Source organism: Equus asinus, chromosome 3 (assembly GCF_041296235.1).
Source record: "Equus asinus isolate D_3611 breed Donkey chromosome 3, EquAss-T2T_v2, whole genome shotgun sequence".
NCBI lineage: Eukaryota > Metazoa > Chordata > Mammalia > Perissodactyla > Equidae > Equus > Equus asinus.
Genome location: NC_091792.1, coordinates 63,055,586 through 63,078,566, shown reverse-complemented (window position 1 = coordinate 63,078,566; position 22,981 = coordinate 63,055,586). Strand labels below are relative to the sequence as shown.

Below are 22,981 nucleotides of genomic sequence, written 5' to 3'. Positions count from 1 at the left end.
ACATTTGAGTCGAGTACACATATATAGGCAGAGATGGTAGCTCAGTCTCTGACCTAAGGATAAGTATTCCCTAACATTTCATAGCATAGTTCAATAGAGTTTACCAGTGACCTGCTGTTATTAATAGGGGCATGTGTATTTTTATTTTCAGGTTATATAATTATTTTAGAATGAAAGAAAAGTAGGGAACATTTTGAGAGTAACATCAAAAACCACCACATATCTTATAGTGATCAAAACCTATAATTACCATTATTAGACTACCATAGTAAATTCTAGAGGGTATGTGGCAGTCATGTGGTTCTTCTGATTAATTGTATTTACTGGTAAAGCATCAAGATCATCTAGCAGTGAAATATAGTAGCTTAGAGACTCCTTTACAGAAGCCATAAAGAATATGAATGTTCCACCCTCTTGTATCTATTCATGAGTTAGTTCAACAAATACTATAGTGCCTGTTATGTTGCAGATACTACTTTAGGAGGGGATACAGATATAGACAATAGTGACACAGATAATAGACAAATAAAATAAATATATGTTAAATAGTAATATTTGCTTAGAAGAAAAAAGAAAGCAAAAAACGAAACTTTTGCATTTAAAACAATTGCTGAGTTTAGAGAAGGGAAGCCTGGGGAAAAGGGAAGCCTGGTTTAGTTACATCATAGATGTTTAATCACTGCTTCTTGAATGAGCGTGCAAAAGGCTTTTTTCTGCAAATTTAATACACAGAAAAAAGAACTTTGGAGTAGTGGGAGAAAATAATATAATTTTACGTCCAGGACAGGAGAACTCATAGTTTCCTGTATCCTGCTCTGGTAGACTCTCTACAGAAGTATCCTGTTGAGTTTGGGAACTGCTTTTTGAGAAAAGACAGTCAGGATAATGACAGAGGAGGAAACCATGTCAAACTGGAGTCAAGGCTGGGAATATTTAGCATGGAGACTCTTTGCATAGATCTTGCAGATATTTAAAAGGCTGTCTTGTGGAAGAGAAAAGAGGAAATTTAGTCTTTATTGATTCAGCCATACTAGTAGGTTGAAGTTACAAGAAACAGTTTGAGAATCTATAAAAGGAAGATCTTTCTCAGGAAAACTCCATTAAACTTCCCTGTCACTGGAAATGTAGGAAAAGCTACATGAATATCTATAGGTCTTTAAAGATTTGATAAGTCATATATGTAATAATTGTTTTGGAGTAAAATCTCCATGGTATATGATGTACTTACCTTTAATCATGAATCATAATGGGTAAAACAATATAAACATCATAAATATTTTAGTGGTATATCTGTTGCTCAACTTGCTGCATGATACCTATCATAGTTAAACATTTGCTCCAGAGAAATGATAGAAAATGATATCCCTAATCTTATGTATAGGAGAAAGGTGAGGCCTAAGTAAGTACTTCAACTACAGTTCTAATAAGAAAAGGGAAGTCCATTAGCTGATTGACCTAGGGCAAGTAGTGTCTTGTCTTAATTACCTACCTCAGGGGATTGTGAGATTAAATGACTTTGTATGTGTAAAGCATTTAACCCAGAGAGTATCTGGCCCAGGGAAGTATTCATTAAATAGTGGTAGTAGTTTTATTTACAGTTTTAAGATAATGAAAGATGTTATTTGAGAGATTAGTATTCTAATCTAGATGAGTTTTTAATTCCTAATATCTGTGGTTCTGTTTTTCCCACATGTCATCAACCATTCTTCACAGCAAAGCTCTCCATGTGCCTCTCAAATCACAACTAAATGTGGTAAGGCCTGATTTATCAGGCGTTGTTGAAGAAATGTTTGACATAAGTGAGACACCTTCTGATTAACTTCCTAAAATGTAAACTTTTCTTTTAACCTTTTAAAAACAAATGTATCACATACTTTCCTGCCTTTTTAAAACAAAGATCCTAAACATGACTTTAACTTTTAATGAGTCGGTGTTGTTAATGTGTATATATCTATAATTAAATAGTTGTTTTAATTTATTTTATTTCATTCTTTTCAGACAGCTATCATTTTTTGGTGGTAAAGCCTTTTTATATCTTCCCAACCACTTTCTAAGTTTCTATATCTAATCTACTCTGGATTTGGAAACCAGATATTGAAGCTTACTAAGAATTGTATGTTAAAATGATAAAATGTCTGGAATTTGCTTGAAAATATCCATTGGAACCAGGAAGCAGAGTGGGCGGTTGTTAATTATTCAAGCTGGGTAATGGGTATTTAAGCATCTATTACTCTGCCTTTATATGTTTGCAAATTTTCATAGTAAAAAGTTTTTAAAATCCAACGTTATAAAAAAAGAATTGTATGTTAGATATATGCAGGTCTATGTATATTTATTTCTTAACTTTTATCTTCATAAGGATTCACAGGAAACTTAGTATTTATCTTTGGACAGAAGGACTGAGAGCTAATAAGAGGCACAAACTTCTGGTTATAAAATAAATAAGTCATAGGAATGTGATGTACAGTATAGGGAATATAGTCATTAATATCATAGTAACTTTGTATGGTGACAGATGGTTACTAGACTTGCCGTGTTGATCATTTTGTAGTGTATATAAATGTTGAATCACCTTGTTGTGCACCTGAAACTAGTATAATATTGTATATCAACTATACTTTAAAAAAAAAAGACTGAGAGCTAAAAGGAAGGGATGTTCACTTTTTATTTGTTCTGGTGGAGTTTTAAGACCTTTTTTACCTTCATGTATTATGTTTGTTTATGTATTTATGTGTGTGTGTGTTTTAGATGTTTATCTACTCAGGAAGAAGGTGCATTTCCTCCTCCGTAAATTGAAAGCATCTAATTTAAGGGATTGTGAGGCTTCTGTACCTCTGTACTTTAACACGTTTTTTGTTTTGTTTTAAATAGGTATTTTAGGTGGATAACACTGGGTTCTGTGTGAAGTGCTAAAAGAGCAGTAAAAGGGGCTGTGTAATGGCTGTTTCAGACTTCTGAGAAGTCTCTTTTGGTATCCAAATCTGGGCCTAAGGGTCTCACTAACTGGTGTTTGCAGTGTCCCCTGTCACCTCTCCCTTTGATGACTTGCTTGCCGCCTGTGCTGTAACTAAGCTCTTTACTCTCTCTTATGCTTTGTTTTCTTCCTAAGCCTTAAACTCTTTGTTTCTTATTTCCTTCTTCCTTGATTTAAATATTCTGCCATTTTTGTGTTTACTGTTACTGAGTAAAACAGATACATGCCGAACTGCATAATGTAAATTCAATTGTAAATCACCACTGATGTACTGGATTCACAATTAAGTATTCTCTGAAGGTGGGAGGGTCAATTGGTGTCTCTATGAGAGGCAATTTGACAAAATCTATCTATCATAATTTAAGATGTATATGCTCTGTCATAGCAATTCCACTACTGGGAATTTATCCCAAAGTTATACTCACGTGTGCAAAGATATATGAAGAAACTGTGAATTGTGTTTGGATGGAAGACAAAAAGAGTTTGGGATGGGAGGCAGACTTACCTTTTGTTGTGTCTTTTGAAATTCACCTTTTCCTTTACCTTACGTAGTTACTACTTTTTATATTAAAGGGAGAAACTAGGGTAACAAAAAGCCTTCTTCCCACCTGTGGGTAACACAGCATCTACGGGTTCTTATTCCTAATGAATTTTCTGGGTTATCTTTTTCTTCAAGGGTCAACAATGCTAACAGTAGACTTCTTTATTGCTTAACCTGACTTTGTGTAGAATTTTAACAACCCTAATCCTTTGATAATTGAGTCCATTTCTGATAGTAGAAATTTTTACAATTTTATTGCATAAATGTGTATGCGTATATCTATTGCATCTATGCATTTATCCTTCCTGACCCATGTTCTATACACACACACACATTCTTTACCCCAATTCCATTACCTGTTGACTACCTTTTTTTTCTCCATGGTCATGTTCTTAGATATCTGTATGTACGTATGTATATATGTAGATATACACACTGACATGAGACGCACATTTTAATAAAGGGATTGTTTTTAATTGTAGTTTTTCTTTTTAAACCTGATCGTGTTATACTCATTTGATTGCATTTTGCTTTTTCTACTCAGCACTGCAATGTGCAAATTTCACCAAGTTACCTGATAAAACTTTAATTTATTCTTTTAATGATTGCATTGTGTTAATTGGTCAAAGTATATTGTAATTTATTCAGCCATTCCTGTGTTGATTGAAACGACTCTGTTTATAGAGACAAGAAGTTGGAAAATTAGTGACAATGAACATCCTTGTACATATTATGTATGATTACTTTTATTTCTCTATGATAGATTCCCAGTAGTAGGACTGCCAGTAAAGGTGTAAGTACTTTAAATTTTAATATATGTTGCTAGATTTTTTTCCAGAAGGATGTCATAATTCACATTTAGACCAGTGAAATATGACAGTACCCTTTTGAGGAGAAAGTATCAATCTTTTAAATTTTTCCTAAAGTGATAGCTCATTGTTAAACTAATTGTTATTTCTCTGACTTCTAGTAAGTTTGACTATTTTTTGTAAACTTGGCAAATTAGATCTGCTCTTTCTCTACATGTCAGATATTTTTTTCTGATTTAATTGCTTAGTTTATGGTTTTTTCATCATACGAAATTTTAAACTGACATCTTTTCTTTTAAAATTTCTGCTGTTAAGGATGTTTAGAAGACCTATCATGTCTTCTAAATTTTGTTGTAGAATGTATTGCTGTGATTAATTTTTTACATTTGCCTGTATTTCACCTGGAGTTTATTTTTTATATATAATGTAAGATAAAGATCTAGTTTTTGTTTTTGCTAGATGATAACCCCCAGTATTGTGATAATTGTTTAAAAAATACCCTTTCCTGCTGAAATAAAGTTCAACCTTTGACTTGTACATTTTCTCATATGTGTTGGTATCTATATTTAAGTTCTTTATTCTGTTCCACCTGTATGTGTTTATTCCTATGCCAGTGCCATATTGGTTTGATTACAGTAGTCCCTCTTTATCTGCAGGATATGTTCCAAGACCCCCAACAGATATGCATGAAACCTTGGGTAGTACCGAAATCAAATATGCTATGTTTTTTCTATACATACATACCTATGATAAAGTTTAATTTATAACTTAGGCACAGTAAGACATTAACAACAATATCTAATAATAAAATAGAACAGTGATAATGTACTGTAATAAAAGTTATCATAGATCTTAGCAACTTCAAATAGGATTTTTTTCTTTCCTCATTCAGTCGAGAACTATCACCTCTTCACTTAAGAGGAGGATTTTACAGCTTCTCTTTGACGTATCCAAATTGCCAGCATCGCTACTCCTGTGCTTTGGGGCCATTATTAAGTAAAATAAGGGTTACTTGGACAAAAGCACTGCGATTCCCTTACAGTCAATCTGATATGGAGACAGCTACTAAGTGACTCACAGATAGCACATACAGTATGGCTACTGGACAAAGGGATGATTATGGAACAGGCCAGGGCTGGACGGATCTAGCCGGCACCAGCTTTCATCATGCTGCTCAGAATGGAGGGCAATTTAAAACTTATGAATTTTTTATTTCTGGAATTTTCCATTTAATATTCTGGAACTTTGGTTGACCAAGGGTAACTGAAACCACTGAAAGTGAAACTGTGGATAAGGGGGGACTTCTGAAGTGTCTTTTGAATATATTCTGATATGTGGTTAGTGAAGTTCACTTATGGTTTTCTCCTTTTGTTCAATTTTCTTGGTGGCTCTTAGATTTTCTCCTTTATAACTTAAGATCTTATTTTTAAATAAAAAAATATTTTGGGCTTATTTCTCAATACAGTTATTTATAAATATTGAGGACAAGTTATTACTGTGAATGAAATATTTTTCCTGTTGCTTTTCTAGGTGTTTCTTGCTAAACTAGTGAAAATTTTTAACTTTAAGTGTATTTATCATAGCTCTCCTTTATAATTTATTTTATTAATTTCAGGGTTATTTTTTACTAGAATTGCTTGTGTTTTCTAGGTACAGGCATACCTCGTTTTATTGCACTTCGCTTTATTGCGCTTCGCAGATATTACGTTTTTACAAGACCCTCCACCAGCAAAAAGATTACAACTCGCTGAAGGCTCAGATGATGGTTAGCATTTTTTAGCAATAAAGTATTTTTAAATTAAGGTACGTACGTTGTTTTTTTAGACATAATGCTATTGCACACTTAATAGACTTCAGTATAGTGTAAACATAACTTTTATATGCACTAGGAAACAAAAAAACTCATGTGACTTGCTTTATTGCAATATTTGCTTTATTGTGGTGGTCTGGAACTGAACCTATAGTATGTCCGAGGTATGCCTGTATTCTATCAGACCGTTAGCAAAAATGCATTTTTCTTTTCCATCCTAATATTTATGCCCTAATTTATTTTCCTGTCATATTAGTTTGCTGTCATCTTCAAGTCAGTGTTAAATTATAAAAGGTTTAGAGGACTTCCTGCTCTAATTCCTAATTTTATTCATTTGATTTATTGAATGAGTAATAACATTCATATGGTTAAAATAATAAAAATTTTCTGTGAACCATCTCCTTTCCACCCTTTCCCTAATCTGTCCATTTCCCACCCTATGCTCAAAGTAACCAGTCTTCCACAGATCTTCAAATTTCCATATAGAAACAAGTTCTTTTTTTTTTTTTTAAAGATTTTATTTTTCCTTTTTTCCCCCCAAACCCCCCTGGTCCGTAGTTGTATAGTTTTAGTTGTGGATCCTTCCACTTGTGGCATTTGAGATGCTGCCTCAGCATGGCCTGATGAGTGGTGCCATGTCTGTGCCCAGGATTCAAAGTGGTGAAACCCTGGGCCGCCAAAGCAGAGCACGCAGACTTAACCACTCGGCCACAGGGCCGGCCCTGAAACAAGTTCTTGATATAGATATATACGTATAGACACATACATATGTACTATATATATATATATTGTGTGTGGATACCATCTTAATTTTATTTGAAATGGTTTTAGTATTTTGCTATTTAGGAAACTTGCTGTTGTTCTTTTTCCCCAAAAATGTTTAATTTTTTCCTATTCTTTTCCATAGAGCTTTTATTATAAATGGCTGCTGAATTTTACCAAATTCTTTTTCAACATCTGTTGATATAATCATATGATTTTTTTCTCCTTAATTTGTTGATATATTGAATTAGGTTGATTTCTAAAAAAGAACCACTCGCATTTCTGCAATGAATTATGTATATAGTTTTTGATACGTGGCTAGACTCTATTGTCTAATTTGATTGTTTTTATTTAGAATTTTTACATTTAACTTTTAAATGAAATTGGTTTATGATATGTTTCGTGTACTACCATTATTAGATTTAACATTGAGTTATTCTGACTTCATAAAATGAATTGGAACACTTTCTGTATTTGTCTATGGTCTAATGTTATTAAAATTATATTTTTTTAAAGATTAAGAATCTGCTGAGAACCCAGCTGGTCTTGATGCCTTTTTCTATAGTAGATTTTTAATTACCTTTAATTTATGGTATTTGGTTTTACTCAAGGATTCATTTCTCTTGGGTCAATTTTGGATATTTGTTATTTTAATGGGAAATCATTCTTGTCTTTTTAGGTTTTCAAATGAATTGCCATGAAATTACATCTGTGTTGTCTTAGTTTTGTTTTCTTAGTTCTCTCCTATACTTATGGTTGTATTTCTCTTTTCATTCTGAATCTTGTGAGTTTTCACTCTCAGTCTTTTTTTTTTCACTCCCTTATTAAAAACTCTTGAGTGATTGTCTTTCAAAGAGCTAGCTTTTAGACTTATTTATCCTTTCTCTAACATCTTTACTTTATATTAATACCAAACACTATCTCTTAGTTCCTCTTCTTAGTTTATTTTGACATATTTTGTTATTTTTCTATTTTCTTATCTATTGAGTTCCCCCCCCCCCTTGCCTTTTAAAAATATTGAAAGACTTTAAGGCCATGAGCTTAGTCCCGAATACAAATTTTGCTGGGTCAATTGGGTTTTAATTATCATTCTGTTTTTTTCTTATAGCTTACTATGTAGATCATAATTTCCCTTTTGATTTCCTCTTTGATCCAAAGATTATCTAAAATCACCTTGTAGTTTAAAAGTATGTTTGTACATTTTTCTTAATTTTTTAGATTATATATCTCTGAAATTAGTTAAAACTTTCATTATGACCATGTTTATGATGGATCATGGTACTGGACATAGGAAAAAACATCTGGTCTTTGTTAGAGGGTTACAAGGTATCTTTTGTATCTTTAAAAAATTATGTTTACTGGGGCAGCCCCGTGTTGTAGTGGTTAAGTTTGACCTGCTCCACTTTGGTGGCCTGGGTTTGCAGGTTCTGATCCCAGGCGTGGACCTACACCACTCATCAAGCCATGCTGTGGCAGTGACCCCTATACAAAATAGAGGAAGACTGGCACAAATGTTAGCTCAGGGATAATCTTCCTCAAGAAAAAAAAAGAGGAACATTGGCACCAGATGTTAGCTCAGGGTGAATCTTCCTCAGGAAAAAAAATCATAATTATTGATAATGTAGTTAAATTTCTGATTTTTTCTTCTTTCCAACTGTAGTTATCCATTGTAAAAGATATACTGAAATAACTCAGTATATTTGTTTTTGTTTTTGTTTTTGCTGAGGAAGATTCGCCCTGAGCTAACATCCATCACCAATCTTCCTCTTTTTGCTTGAAGATTTGCCCTGAGCTGACGTCTGTGCTAATCTTCCCATTTTGTATGTGGATCTCTGCCACAGCATGGCCACCGGAAAGTGATGTAGGTCCACACCTGAGAACCAACCCAAGGCCACTGAAGTGGAGCATGCCAAACTTAGCCACTAGGACATGGGGCTGGCCCCAGTATATTTGTATTTTTTATTTTTATTTTTTTTGTGTGAGGAAGACTGGCCCTGAGCTAACATTTGTTGCTAATCTTCCTCTTTCTTTTGCTTGAGGAGGGTTCTTCCTGAGCTAACATTTGTGGCAGTCTTCCTCTATTTTCTTTTTGTACGTGGGACACCACCACAACATGGCTAGAGGAGCTGTGGGTAGGTCCACGCCCAGGATCCGAACCCACGAACCCTGGGCCACTGAAGCAGAGTGCATGAACTTAACCAATATGTCACCAAGCCAACCCCATTTGTATTTTTAAAAATAAAATTATTAAAATTCTAAAAAGCATTGCTTTATTACTTGCTATGTTATTTGGTATATACAGCATATCTTGGTCATAAACTATGTATATTTTCTAATTGTATAATCTTTCTCTTTATCTAAGTACTTTTGACCTTAAAATTATACCTTGGCTGATACATATTTCCCTGCAGTTACCTGAAAACAAAATACTGTTTTCTCCAGAAAGATGCTCATTTTTTCCCCTGATGTCTCCTTGACCTTGAAAAGATGAGACCTTTAGAGTACTTTTATTTTATGCCTCTCTTTCTTTTTCCACTTATCCTCTCCTTCCCGGTCAGATCTCGAGAGTACTTTTACGTCTCCTTACTTCCATCTAACCTGCCTACAACTCTTTTACTTTGAATAAATAACTTAGCACATCTTCTGTAGAAATCCATTAAAATTCTTTTGTGATCTAGTCCTTTTGTTTAAAGAGTCCTTATTTATCATATAAGTTGTACATTCCTAGGCATTCGGTTATTACCTGTGTATTATGTAATATAAACTGAAAGTTTCATTGCTTATAATATTACTCTTTTCATCTTCCCTGTTACCACATCTCTAGTCTGGTTTATTTTTTCTTAGTTAGAACTCTTTCTCAATTATTTTACTCATTTTGGGGACCTGAGAAAATACACTCTCTAAATTCTTGCATATTTGCAATTTTTTTAATATACCAAAATATAAGCTTTGTTAATACAAAATTCTTTTCTCACTGTCATTTATGAATGTTATTCAACTTTCTCTTTTGTTTTTTTAAAGTATAACAGATGAGGAGTCCAGTGAGGAGCTGATCCCATATCTTTTATAGGTTACTTGCTTTTATAGCCGGGAGCTTGAATGTGATCCAGCATCTGTGGCGTTTTATCCCTAATACCATTTAATATGCATTTTCTATTGTTATAATGCTCTCCTTTTTTTATTGTGGTAAAACATACATAATATAAAATTTACCATTTTAACCATTTTTAAGCATACAGTTCAATGGCATTAAGTACATATACATTGTACAACTTCACTGCCATCCATCTCCAGAACTTTTTCATTTTCCCAAACTGAAACTCCATACCGTTAAACAGTAACTCCCCGTTCCCCCTCCTCCAGCCCCTTTCAAGCACCATTTGATTTTCTGTCTCTGAATTTGACAACTCTAAGTACCTCATATAAGTGGAATTATACAATATTTGACCTTTTGTGACTGACTTATTTCGCTTAGTGTAATGTCTTCAAGGTTCATCCATGTTATTATGTCAGAATTTTTTCTTCCTTTTAAAGGCTGAATAATATTTCATTATATGTATATACTACATCTTTTTAATCTATTCATCTATTGATAGTTTGTTTCCACCTTTTGAAAATTGTGACTAATGCTCCTATGAACATGGGTTTACAAATATCTTTTCGAGTCCTTGCTTTCACTTCTTTTGAGTATATACTCAGAAGTGGAATTGTTGGATCTCATAGTAATTCTATGTTTCATTTTTTTGAGGAACCACCATACTGTTTTCCATAACACCTCTACTATTTTACATTTACCAGCAATACACAAAGATTTCATTTTCTCCACATCCTTGCCAATACTTGCTATTTTCTGGTTTTTTGATGATAGCTTCTCTAATGAATGTGATTTTAATACACATTTTTATTTAGTCCTTAAACTTTTTTAAAACATTAAAAAAGAAATGTCAATTAAAAAGAAGAATCTGTCTTCTATGCCAGGAGGGCTCTGTGCCATTGAACCTGAGAGGAGAGAATTTCTATAGCACCTTGTTTGTTTGGTCTTCTGCCCTTAGAATAGTTTGTTTTTATCGACTATTTTAAGCCCATTTATATCTGAAATATAAATAACATAAATTCAGTGATTTGCAGTTACATATGTCTGTGTCAGTGATTTAATCTCAGTTTTCTCATCTGTGAAATGAGGGTCTTTGGTGATTTACTTCCTAGATTGTCTGATTCAGTTGTAGCATGGTCCTCATACTTACAGAATGTGGGTCAGGATTGCTCCAAGGCGTTTACCAGCCCTCCGTAGATTGTGGAAGTCCTCCCTTTCTAGTTTATCTGCTTCTCATACATACATGTTAAAGGCCAGCAGCACAGGTCTACTTATTCCCTAAACATACCTCATAATCTTCTTTAACTGTTCCTTTCCTGGACTCTTTCCTCTGCCGATTCTCACCTCCCTTCACACCTTGGTTTGGTGAAAATCTTACTCTAATCTTCAGATAACAGCTGAGATCTCACTCAAAGTCTTCCCAGTTCTCTGTAACCTAGGTTAATTTCTAAATTGTTACTCTCAAAACTTTGTATTTTTAGTCTTTTCACATTATGCCTTTTATTAGAGAGGTGTTTGTGTGTGTGAGATTTTTATTTCACTCTCCCCCACAGTTTAATAAGCTCCTACACTATTAGGACTGTATCTTACTCATATTATGACCTTATGCCTATGCCAGGGCAAGTAGATAGTTAGTATATTTTAACTAAATTTGAGCAAGAGTGAAAAATGTGTATTGACCAATAGTTTTGTGGCTTGGTATTGCTATTTTGCCTAGGAAATGGAATCAACAAGGTTTTCAGTAGATTTTCTTTGTACTTTATATCTACTTTTTTGGGACAGGTATTTCTTAAGTCAGCAAGAAAATTAACGACAACAGGAGCTTCATTAAAACTACAATTTAGGGTATGCAAATATGAATGATTTCTGACTTTACCCTGTACATTTCACATATATCATTAGTCACTGTTAGACATTTTGGTTTTGCTTAATATAATTCATTGCTGAATGGGTATTTTAATGTGAGAGTTTTTGACATCAACATTTTTAACTTTTGTCTAATTTGTAATCTTAACTTTGAGTTAATGGAAATATTGCTTCTATAGATTGTGGTTTGAAACTGCTAATAAGTTCATTCAGTTATGTGATCTTTAGCTCCTAAACCATGAAAAGTAGATTGCATTTTTTGTTAAGATCTATGTCTGAATTGAAAGTGGTCAAAGTGTCTGAGTGGTGAATAAAGCAGTAGAATGCTAATCAGAAGATAGAAATACTGGACTGACTGACTCCATTAACTTACACTGTGTTCAGTAATCTAAATGCACCGTGGATGGTCATCTCTCTTTTAAATTGGTAGTAATAGCCCCTGCTGCTTGACAGTTTGTGAAGTCCTTCACCACTTAAAAAATGTTTTAACTTCTTGTAGCCCTTTGAAGTAGTTATCTATTAACCTTGTTTGATAACGGCGATTGAGGCTTGGAGAAATTAAGTCACTCAAGATTGGCTGGCAGTAAAATAAGTAACATACTTGGAACTGCACCTGAGAATTTACCCTACAGTTAAGACCTTTAGCTGCAATCATGCTGAGGTGTGTTTTTTATCCATAGGTTTCTATGTAAATGCACTGATATTATCATAAAGCTATCTTGAATATCACTATACTATATGTCTACCATTACATTTTTTAATGTTTCCCTGGGTGGTGTCTATTGACAGATTGAACATCAGGGTATGATTTTCATTACTTTTTCCAAGAGAATAATTTTGAAAGCTCTCAATATAGTATTTTTCTATTTTTAAAATTTTGCTTCAAAACGATGTTTCATTTCAAAATTGCAAAATAATTTTTTAAAACATGATCAGCTGATGTTAATTATTAATATCCTTAAGTTATTTAATTAAAATTTCTATTCAACACTATTCAACACTTGATTAATAAATATTTCTAAATTTTCCTTCTTTATTCTACAGAATGGTAAATAACGCTGATCATCTCTAGAAAGGATATTGCTTAACCTCATGTAAAGTATGCTCAGTTCCTTTCCAGTGGTGTAAGTATCTAGTCCTTTGCTTAATTTTTATCTTCTGAATTGTTTTAATAAAGTTAAGAAATCATTATGATTATGATCTCAAAATGACAGCAGACATTTGTAGAGTTGAAAGAGTTTTTTCATAATCATGTGATAAGGAATGAACTTTCAAATCTATCACCTTTCTCTTTGACCATTTCTCTTTTCAACTTTAAAGTCTGACACTGATTTTCGGTTGAACGTAAAATTACTCTACTTATTTTAAACTGCTTAATAGCCTAGAAACTTGTGAAATACATGGCTAACCATTCAGGAGAGCTCGTGTTAGATTCCTTGTGACAGGCAAAATACTGAAAGCATTTTACCTTAATAATGCTTTTTGTGTGCAAACTTCTAAGCACCTTAGCCATTTTACTTTACCTACTGGGCATAATAATGTAGTCAAGGCTGTTAACTAATGTGGTTGGTAGCCTTTCTTTGGAGTTGGGCAAAACATACAAATTGAGATGGTGTTATTATGTTGAGAGTTTTTTCGTGCTAGGATATGAACTAACCACTAGTTCATATTAAATAGACCTTTGAAAAAAAGTATTGTCGGAATTTCAGATATTAGAGAATCTATTAGCTTATTAAGTGCATCTTTAGAGTCTAATGCAGAGTTCCTTTAGCATAAGTATGTTCTAAAATTTGGTACAGTCTGTGTTTCGATTAAATTCCTTCCATTTGGGGCCGGTCTGGTGGCATGGTGATGAAGTTCATATGCTCCGCTTTGGTGGCCCAGGGTTCACAGGTTTGGATCCCAGCCATGGACCTAGACACTACTCATCAAGCCATGCTGTGGTAGTGTCCCAAATACAAAGTAGAGGAAGATTGGCACAGATTAGCTCAGGAACCATCTTCCTCAAGTGAAAAGAGGAAGATTGGCAACAGATGTTAGCTCAGGGCCAATCTTCCTCACAAATAAATAAACAAATTCCTTCCATTTTAGTTGACAGTTCTATAATGCAGTAAGTAGACATTAAGATAGATTTTCCTTATTATTTAGGTTTTCGTTCAGTTTTTTCCTCCTTATTGACTCTGTCATATATCAAAAAGGCTCTGGAATAGTCTCAAGTGATGTGAACTCAAAGTCATGGCACTTCATCACTTTCAGCCTTAATTTCCCTTTTTTTTCTTTTTATGATTTATTTGCTAATGGCTGTTCTCAATAGTCAGTAGAGTGTAAGCATCATGAGGCCAGGAATTTTTGCTGATTTGTTGCTTGTTGTGTCTTCTCTGCCTTGTACATGGTCTGACAACAGGGGGCACTCAATAAATGTCAGTTGAAAGAATGATTTTTATCTAAGTGGTCTCCAATTCTCTGATTCCACACCTAATTTATATCTCCCTCTATAGATTTACATATTTTTACTTGGATTTTTTCTCTAAACATGTATAAGGTGGCTGCAATTAAATCTCAGTCTTAATCAGTCATAATTTAAAGATAACCATTAAAATGTGATTGGCACATTGGAATATAAATCTTATTTTTCTAGAAGTATTTTTATTATGAGAAGAACATTTTTATATTGTTATCTATTGTCATAGCCTCTATTCTTTTGCTTTAGTCTGTTCTCCTATTGGTTTGAATTATAGAATCATTTTATTATACTGTCAAGCTCAGTTCCCAGTAAATCTTCATTTCTTTACTTATTCTCACTTCTTGTCATTTTCTTACTTTAAGACCGCCACTTCTATGATGATAATAATAATTGTGAAAGAGGGTAATGTGCCATAAATAGTAAGAAGGGCCTGAGTACATCTTTAGTTGATGAATATTATGATTGACTATAGAATGTGTTAAATCATCTTGCAGTAAATATCATGTATGCAAAACAAAACTAACTTATGACTAGGCCATACTTTGCTTAGTCATTCTAGACAAAAAGATAAAGACAGCAGAATCAAGCTGAAGAAAATGCTGTGTTATCCAATAAAATCTTTTTAACTGTTCACGCTTTGCAAGTAAGATAGTAATGTCATTTTTGTGCATGTGATTTCAAGAGTAATCGTTTATACATTCTTTAACCTTCTTTGCTCTATGTGTTTGTAGAATTTAGTTTAAGAAAGAATGTTCTGGACCTCATGCCTTATCCAAGATGGGTTTAGTACATATGCAAGTAGGGATACAATTTATTGTAAAATAGGCTTACTATTATGGTCCAATAGCATGGTCTTTTAAAACATCAGTTTATGAACTGAGTCATAATTCCTGAATTTAATTGTTCTTTTATGCTTTAAACATTGTCTGTGTTATTGCTGTGTCAAGATTCTTCTCACATCACTTTCAATTGTTGGCCTGAGTCTGCATTCAGATTAGTAATTTAAAGTGAAAGATGTTCCTTATCCTGTGAACAGTCCTTTGCTACATGAGAAAATTAATTCAGTTCTTACATGTTATCTCTTTCTGTTATAAAAGAATTGCTGGTATCATGGACTTAGATGACCTTTGTAGGTCACATACTGCCATAATTTCATGATTATGTGCTTAAACTAGGTAAATTATGAGAAATAAAATTTGGAAATGACAGAATGTATGCCTTTGTTTATGTTAATGCACATTGGAATATTATTCTCAATATCCAAGAAAGCTTCTAATCTTGGCGTTTTCTCAGTAAAATATTGTACCTTCAGTGTCATATGCATGATTTGATCCTGCTCCTTATGCCATTATCAATCTACTCTATAATGATTATACATTTCATTCTAGCAATTGTAGATGTTTTTACTTTAGGTATATCTTTTATTAGGGACCTCTTGGTGCAAGGCACAGACATCTAATTTAAACAAAGTGAAGCATAAAGGAAAATTTATGCTGTTAAATAACAATACAACAAGAAAAGCAAGGTTGTAGCAGGAGCTTAGGAATTGCTAGAACGAGGGATATGAACACTGCAGAGCTTTCTCCTTTGCTCTGCAGTACTTGATACATCTGCTGTTTTCTCCTACAAACTAGCTTCTTCAACATGGTGAGGAGTGTACCCAGATTAACATCTTCCCACAACTCAGCGCAGTTACAGTGACCTCCATCTTCCCATTAGTCTAACTTGAATATTTTGAGGAGGGCAAGGCTTAGATTCCTTTTGTGCCCACCCCGTTGGCCAGGAGGTAGAGTATTATTAGTGGCAGCCCCAAGGACGAGTGGTGGGAAACAATGAGACTTTCTAGGCAGACAAAATAATAGGTGCCTTCTATTATCTCCTTTTATGACTTTTGGAATAAAAGTGGTTCCCATCATCAGTGAATCTGAAACGACATGAAATATTACATTGTTTTAGGTACTGTGGACTCTTTAGTTGTGAGAGTTCTACTACAAGCTTTAGGATAGATATGTTTCTTCATCTATTTATATTCTTATATTCATATAATTTATTTTAGTTTTATGCCAATGTACAGAGTGCTACCCCCTACAGAGAGAGTTTTGAAGAGTTATATACAAATTACTATCTGCTCTGATATAAATAGGATAGGAAAATATCATGATTGTTGTTTTTTTGTGTCCATATAATAAAACAGTTCTTGGAGTCTCATATCTAAAGTAAAGTCAGTTTATGAAGTATTTTGAAAGCATAAAGAAGGAAGTGAGCAGTGGACAGGTCTACTTCATTTTCAAGGGGAAAGAATATGCGTGCTCTGCTTTAGTGGCCCAGGGTTTATGGGTTCAGATCCCGGGCGTGGACCTACACACTACTTATCAAGCCATACTGTGGCCACATCCCACATACAAAGTAGAGGAAGATTGGCACAGATGTTAACTCAGTGACAATCTTCCTCAAGCAAAAGGAGGCAGATTGGCAACAGATGTTAGCTCAGGGCCAATCGTCCTCACCAAAAAAAAAAAAAAAAAAAAAAGTAAGGTGGAGGAGTGGCCTGGTGGCGTAGTGGTTAAGTTGGTGCGCTCCGCTTTGGTGGCCCGGGGTTCACCAGTTTGGATCCTGGGAGTGAACCTACATACTGCTTATCAAGCAATGCTCTGGCAGGCATCCCACATATAAAACAGAGGAAGATGGGCACAGATGTTAGCTCAGGGCCAATCTTCCTCAGCAAAAAGAGGAGGAGTGGCAGCAGATGTTAGCTCAGGGCTAATCTTCCTCAGGAAAAAAAAAATATTATATTTATATATATATATAAATAAAATGGGGGTATATTAAGCTAACAAGAAAATTAGTGTAGTACAATTTTAGTAGCCAAATAATTTGGAATAGCTAATAATTGGAAACAGTCCAAGTGTCTAAAATATTCCTACAGTGAAGTACTGCTCTGCAGTAAAAAGGAACAAACTGCTGATACAACATCATAGATGAATCTCAAAAACTTTCTGCTGAGTGAAAGAAGCCTTACACAAAAGAGTACATAGAAATTCCATTTCTATGAAATTCTAGAACAGGCAAAACTAACCTGTGGTGGGAAAAACATCTGAGCAGTGGTTGCCTCTGAGGGAAGGGACAGGATTGACCAGGAAGGGGCATGAGGGAACTTCCTGGAGTGACGGTAATATTCTGTATCTTCATAGGGCTTTGCGTTTCACCGTGCATGCACTTCAAAACTCATGGAATGGTAAACACAAGATTTGGGTATTTTCTTTTATGTAAATTTTACCTCAAAAGAAAAAACCTGAACAAATACTGAACTCTAGTTAATGACATGCACGTGGAAGTATTAAGGAGGAAGTATACAGATGTCTGTAACTGATTTTGAAATGCATCAAAAAATAAGATGAATAGGGGCCAGCCTGGTGGTGCAGCGGTTAAGTTCACACATTTTACTTCAGCGGCCGAGGGTTTGCCAGTTCGGATCCTGGGTGTGGACCTATGCACTGCTTGTCAAGTCGTACTGTGGCAGGCATCTCACATATAAAGTAGAGGAAGATGGGCACAGATGTTAGCTCTTCCTCAGCAAAAACAGGATGATTGGCAGCAGATATTAGTGCAGGGCTATCTTCCTCAAAAAAAAAAAAAAAAGATGAATAGCGAGATGGATGGATAGATATGTTGTAAAGCAAGTAAAATGTTAATGGTAAAATCTAGGTGGTTAGGATATGGGTATTCACACTGTAAATTTCTTTCAACTTTTATGTATGGTTAAAAGTTTTCATTATAAAATTTAGGAATTAAAAAACTTGGCAATCAAGACAATGTAATAATCCTGAAAATACGACTTGTATGATGGATAGCTTACACAAATGAATATTCTAAACAAGCAGAAGATAATATGTATATGTATAAAGCAGATACTGTGGCCCATGGGCTCAAATGGACTGCAGCATGTTATTTTGTCCAAAAAATGTGTTTGTTTTTATTTTTATTGAGCCTGTCTGTAAAACTAGAGCAATTTCACATAAAAATTCTAGATGTCTGCCGGCTTATTTTTTAAAGTATTTGAAAGACAAAACAATCAGTGGTAGAATAGAGAGTCCAAAGGTGGTACAAGTTTATGTGGAAATTTTGTACATATATGATAAATGTGGCATTTCAGATCAGAGAAGAGACATATTACTCAGTATAGTATATTGGACAACCAGCTATCCATTTGGGAAAAAATAAAGCTCAAATCCTTTCACACTCATTAAGTAACTATAAATTCTAGATAGAGCAAACATTTTACATATAAAATAGTATTACTAGAGTACCCAGTCCATCAATAGAGTGGTTTTTAAGTGATTTTTTTTTTTTTTTTGAGGAAGATTAGCACTGAGGTAACATGTGCTGCAACCTTCCTCTTTTTGCTGAGGAAGACTGGCCCGAGCTAACATCCGTGCCCATCTTCCTCTACTTTATACGTGGGATGCCTACCACAGCATGGCTTGCCGAGCATGTGCCATGTCCGCACCCGGAATCCCAACCGGCGAACCCCAGGCCACCGAAGTGGAATGGGTGCACTTAACTGCTGTGCCACCAAGCTGGCTTTTTAAGTGGTTTTAACTGGAGACCTAAAAGAGTAAAAAATGCCTATGTCCCAAATCATATCATTCCAGTAAGCCTTGCCATGTATTGGAAAGCAAAATGATGTATGCTTTTGGAGTCAGTAAGATCTTTGAATCTTTTTTTCTGTTTCTTTTTTTTTTTTCTTTGCTGAGGAAGAGTCACCCTGAGCTAACACCTGTTGCCAATCTTCCTCTTTTTTTGCTTGAGAAAGATTTGCCCTGAGCTAACATCTGTGCCTGTCTTCCTCCATTTTCTATGTGGATCGCTGCTGCAAAATGGCTGCTGACGAGTGGTGCAGGTCCATGCCTGGAGACCGAACCTGGGCCGCCAAAGCGGAGTGCCCAAATTTAACCACTAGACCACCGGGTCGGTCCCTCTTTTTCTACTTCTTAATCAGACTCTTTGCAAGGTATAAAACCACTCTGAGCCTTAGTTTCCTCAACAAATCAATCAATATAAAATTGTTAAAAACTTACCACAGAGAGTTGTGAGGATTAGATGAGATTACATTATATGAAACTCTTCCCCAATACCTGCCTAGAAGTAAATATTCAATACATTTTTAGTATAGAGGGATGAAGAAACCAGTCTCCAACAGCTTAGGGGAACTAGCCCAGAGCAGATGTTTACCTGTAAAGGATGAGAAAATTCCTTTATTTCCATCAGCAAATAATTATTGAGAGCCTACTGCATGCCATGCATCCCATTTGGCACTAAAGCTATAAAAATAAAAATAGGAAAATTACCACTTTAAAAAATCTTAAATAGGAAAATCAGATTTTATAAAAAAGGAATTTTAGTGAGAATTTTTATGATATTTGACAACTCTTTTAAACTTAATATTATTGACTCTGGACATTTTCTGGTGTGCTACAGTATCTTGTGTTAAAGGAAACATAATGTAGAAGGAATTTCCTAAGAAAAATGAATAGTTCAGTTTGGCTGCAAACGCAAAAGATCCATTTCTCAGGATAAGTATTTGACAATGCATTATAGAGATGAAATACAAAATTCCTAAGTGGTGGGTAAAATGGTACTTACTCAGGTTTTTTATGTACCTCTCTTACTTTTCTATTAAATATTTTTGCTGATTATTAGTATTTGCTTGAGCTTAGCTTACCAAATCGTTTGTTTACACTAAATGAAGTTATAGAGCTCCTAGGTCAATTTTGCTGATATTTAGTAAAACAAGATAATACAAACTATTTTTTCAGCAACTTTCCATTAATACTCTAATGTAGAATAATAAATGTGAGGTGGAAAAAATACCTGTGAGCCTAGGCTTAAGACTGTATGCAATCTAATCTGTCATTTTGGTATTATTGCTCTAACTGAAATTTTGGTTCAGATATTTACCAGAATGAGGAAAATGTAAATTGTCTGCCATATGAAATTAGATTTTATGTTGTATCAAATGTCAGTCTGCTAATAAAGTCAATATCTGTACCAGCCCATTGCCATGACAAAAACATTCGAGCATGGAGTAATAATTATTATTGTTATTATAATATAATAATAATGTCTTAATCATTTTTAGTAAAGAAGTTGATGTACAAGTGTTACATCGTCTTCTGAGCATTGTCTGTAGTGATATGTTGTTTGGTAGATGTGGTAAATAAAGGAAATTTTTTTAATCTTTCTTTTTAGTTTGCTGGAAACCATGTCTCACTATACAGATGAACCCAGATTTACCATAGAGCAGATAGATCTGCTTCAGCGCCTTCGACGTACTGGAATGACTAAACATGAAATTCTTCATGCCTTGGAAACTTTGGACCGTCTTGATCAAGAGCATAGTGACAAGTTTGGAAGAAGGTCCAGCTATGGAGGAAGTTCATATGGGAATAGTACCAACAATGTTCCAGCATCTTCCTCTACAGCTACAGCTTCCACACAGACACAGCATTCCGGAATGTCCCCATCACCTAGCAACAGTTATGATACCTCCCCACAGCCTTGCACTACCAATCAAAATGGGAGGGAGAATAATGAGCGATTATCTACATCCAATGGAAAGATGTCACCAACTCGCTACCATGCAAACAGCATGGGTCAGAGGTCATACAGTTTTGAAGCCTCAGAAGAGGACCTAGATGTAGATGATAAAGTAGAGGAATTAATGAGGTTAGTTGCTTTGCTTATTCAGAGTCCCCAAAATGTCTATATTCTTAGATTGGTTTTGAGTAATAAGCTATATTTCAGCTACTTATCTATAAGAACTGTGATTTCTCCCTCACCTCTTTGGAGATGAAAGAAAAAAATTTCTAATTTTATGTTTTTAATTCAAATTTTCTCTTCTTTACTTCAGCCCTTTCTCTTTGCTGCTTGATAAGCCTTTTCCATTTTCTCTGTCAAAGCAAAGGTTTGCCTTCTCTTTATGGGTCTAATTGCTAACGTCTGAATTTTCTGAGTTGTTAACAGATATGTTCTAATCTTTAAATCTATTGTAAGTATCTTTCTTAGGGATAAGATGATTTCATCATGATACAGATTGTGTACACTGTTAATTTTTCCCTCCATCATACCAATCAACAAAATAATTTTGAGCAACTATTATATAAAAAGTAGTGTTCTTAGGAAGGAAAATAGACATGGTTTCTACCCCTAAGAAGCTAAAGCTCTAATTTTAGCAATAGATGCCATATATATATATATATATTATTTTTTAAATGTTATCTATTACAAGATAAGTGTAAGCACTTACAGTTTAAAACACAGAGAAAAGAAGAAGTCCACTTTCAACAGAGGTCCTTAGGAAAGGCTTGACACTGGACCTGGGACACTCTGAGGGCAGCAACCATGTGTTTTGATTGCTGTGTCTCCAGGATCTACAACTGTCCTTGGCACATGGTAGGGGCTTAGTATGTTAAGTGACTGGATAAATTTGAGCTAAACCTTAAAGGATAGGCTCTGTTTTGGAATATAGGAACTCTACTTAAAGTTAAGGGAATATTAAAAGGTGGAAAAGGCAAGGCATGTTTAGTCTTATAAAGATTGCAGATGGGCTAGACTCTCGTAGTAAGAATAGTGTATTATTAGACAGTATAGGTCTTGAAAGATCTGAGTTCCATACAAATAATTTATGTTTAATTTGGTTGGAATTAAGGAGTTTTTACGGTCTGTAGGAAATAGAGATGATAAAAGCATTGTTTTCAGTAATTATCACTACTGTAGTAGGAGGAGAGACTACAGATAGATTAGTTACAGTAGATAATGAAAGAAACTGTAGCAGGAATTTGTCAGAAATAGAATTAAAACCTATAATTATGAGTTATATTTCTTCTTAAAGATTTTAAAACTTGAAGATAATATAATGGTAACTTAATATCGTCATAAGGTCTATCCTATAGTACGCAATGGTGAAAAATCTTTTAAACAAACTGTCCTGCAACTATTTTTAGGGTAGAACTGCCTTATATAGAACTGTAGGCTAAATGGGCTATTGTATCTAGATTCCAATGTAATTCCTGTGATGAATAGTTTCATAGAGCAGCCACAAGACCCTATTATTTAACCTTTTAAAACTTAAAAATAAAGAGATCAATTTGGCTTTGAATTCATTTTCACTTGTTAAAGCAGCTGGCCAAAGTTCAGATGTTCCTTTCGAATTTAACATGTTTAAGAGCGAGAACCATTTGGGCAAATAGAAGTTACTTCAGTCATAGAATTCAGTCATTAAAATATAATAAGATTAGCTTTTAATTATCTTGAGTAGAGAGGATATAAACAAAAATTTATTTCTGAGGATGCTTGCCTGTCTTTTTGTTGTTGCTGCCATTAATCAGTTTCGATATGACTTTTAATATAACAGTTAATTCCCAAACATGTGTTAGACTAACAGGAAGTCTGGGAAAACTTTCTTTTTAACAAAGGCCTGGAAGATTGGCCAGGGTCTGAAAACTTGACTATTAACTCTTAGGTTGTCATAATGATATACTTCAACTGTGTTCTTAAAGAGAAAACCTATTTAGCAATGATTAGGATTTGTAGTTAAATCCCACAGTTAGACACATTCAAGTTTCTTGCACACATTCAAGTTTCTCTGTTAAATAGATACAT

General features: G+C 34.3%; 1 protein-coding gene across 29 annotated transcripts in view; it reads left to right on the top strand.

The window, feature by feature from the left end:
• Positions 1–22,981, top strand: part of HMBOX1 (homeobox containing 1) — a 192,112-nt gene that overhangs the window by 61,531 nt on the left and 107,600 nt on the right. For 15 of the 29 annotated variants that reach the window (XM_044766903.2, XM_044766904.2, XM_044766902.2 and 12 more), the window contains exons 2-4: positions 5,975–6,127; positions 12,901–12,980; positions 20,570–21,046. In XM_044766903.2, the coding sequence (XP_044622838.1) occupies positions 12,958–12,980; positions 20,570–21,046 (500 nt within the window). In that variant the 5' untranslated portion in view covers positions 5,975–6,127; positions 12,901–12,957. Of the gene's footprint in view, positions 1–5,974; positions 6,128–12,355; positions 12,518–12,900; positions 12,981–19,149; positions 19,289–20,569; positions 21,047–22,981 lie in introns of those variants that run through there. The other 14 variants (XM_070505127.1, XM_070505118.1, XM_070505120.1 and 11 more) reach the window with 3 other exon arrangements.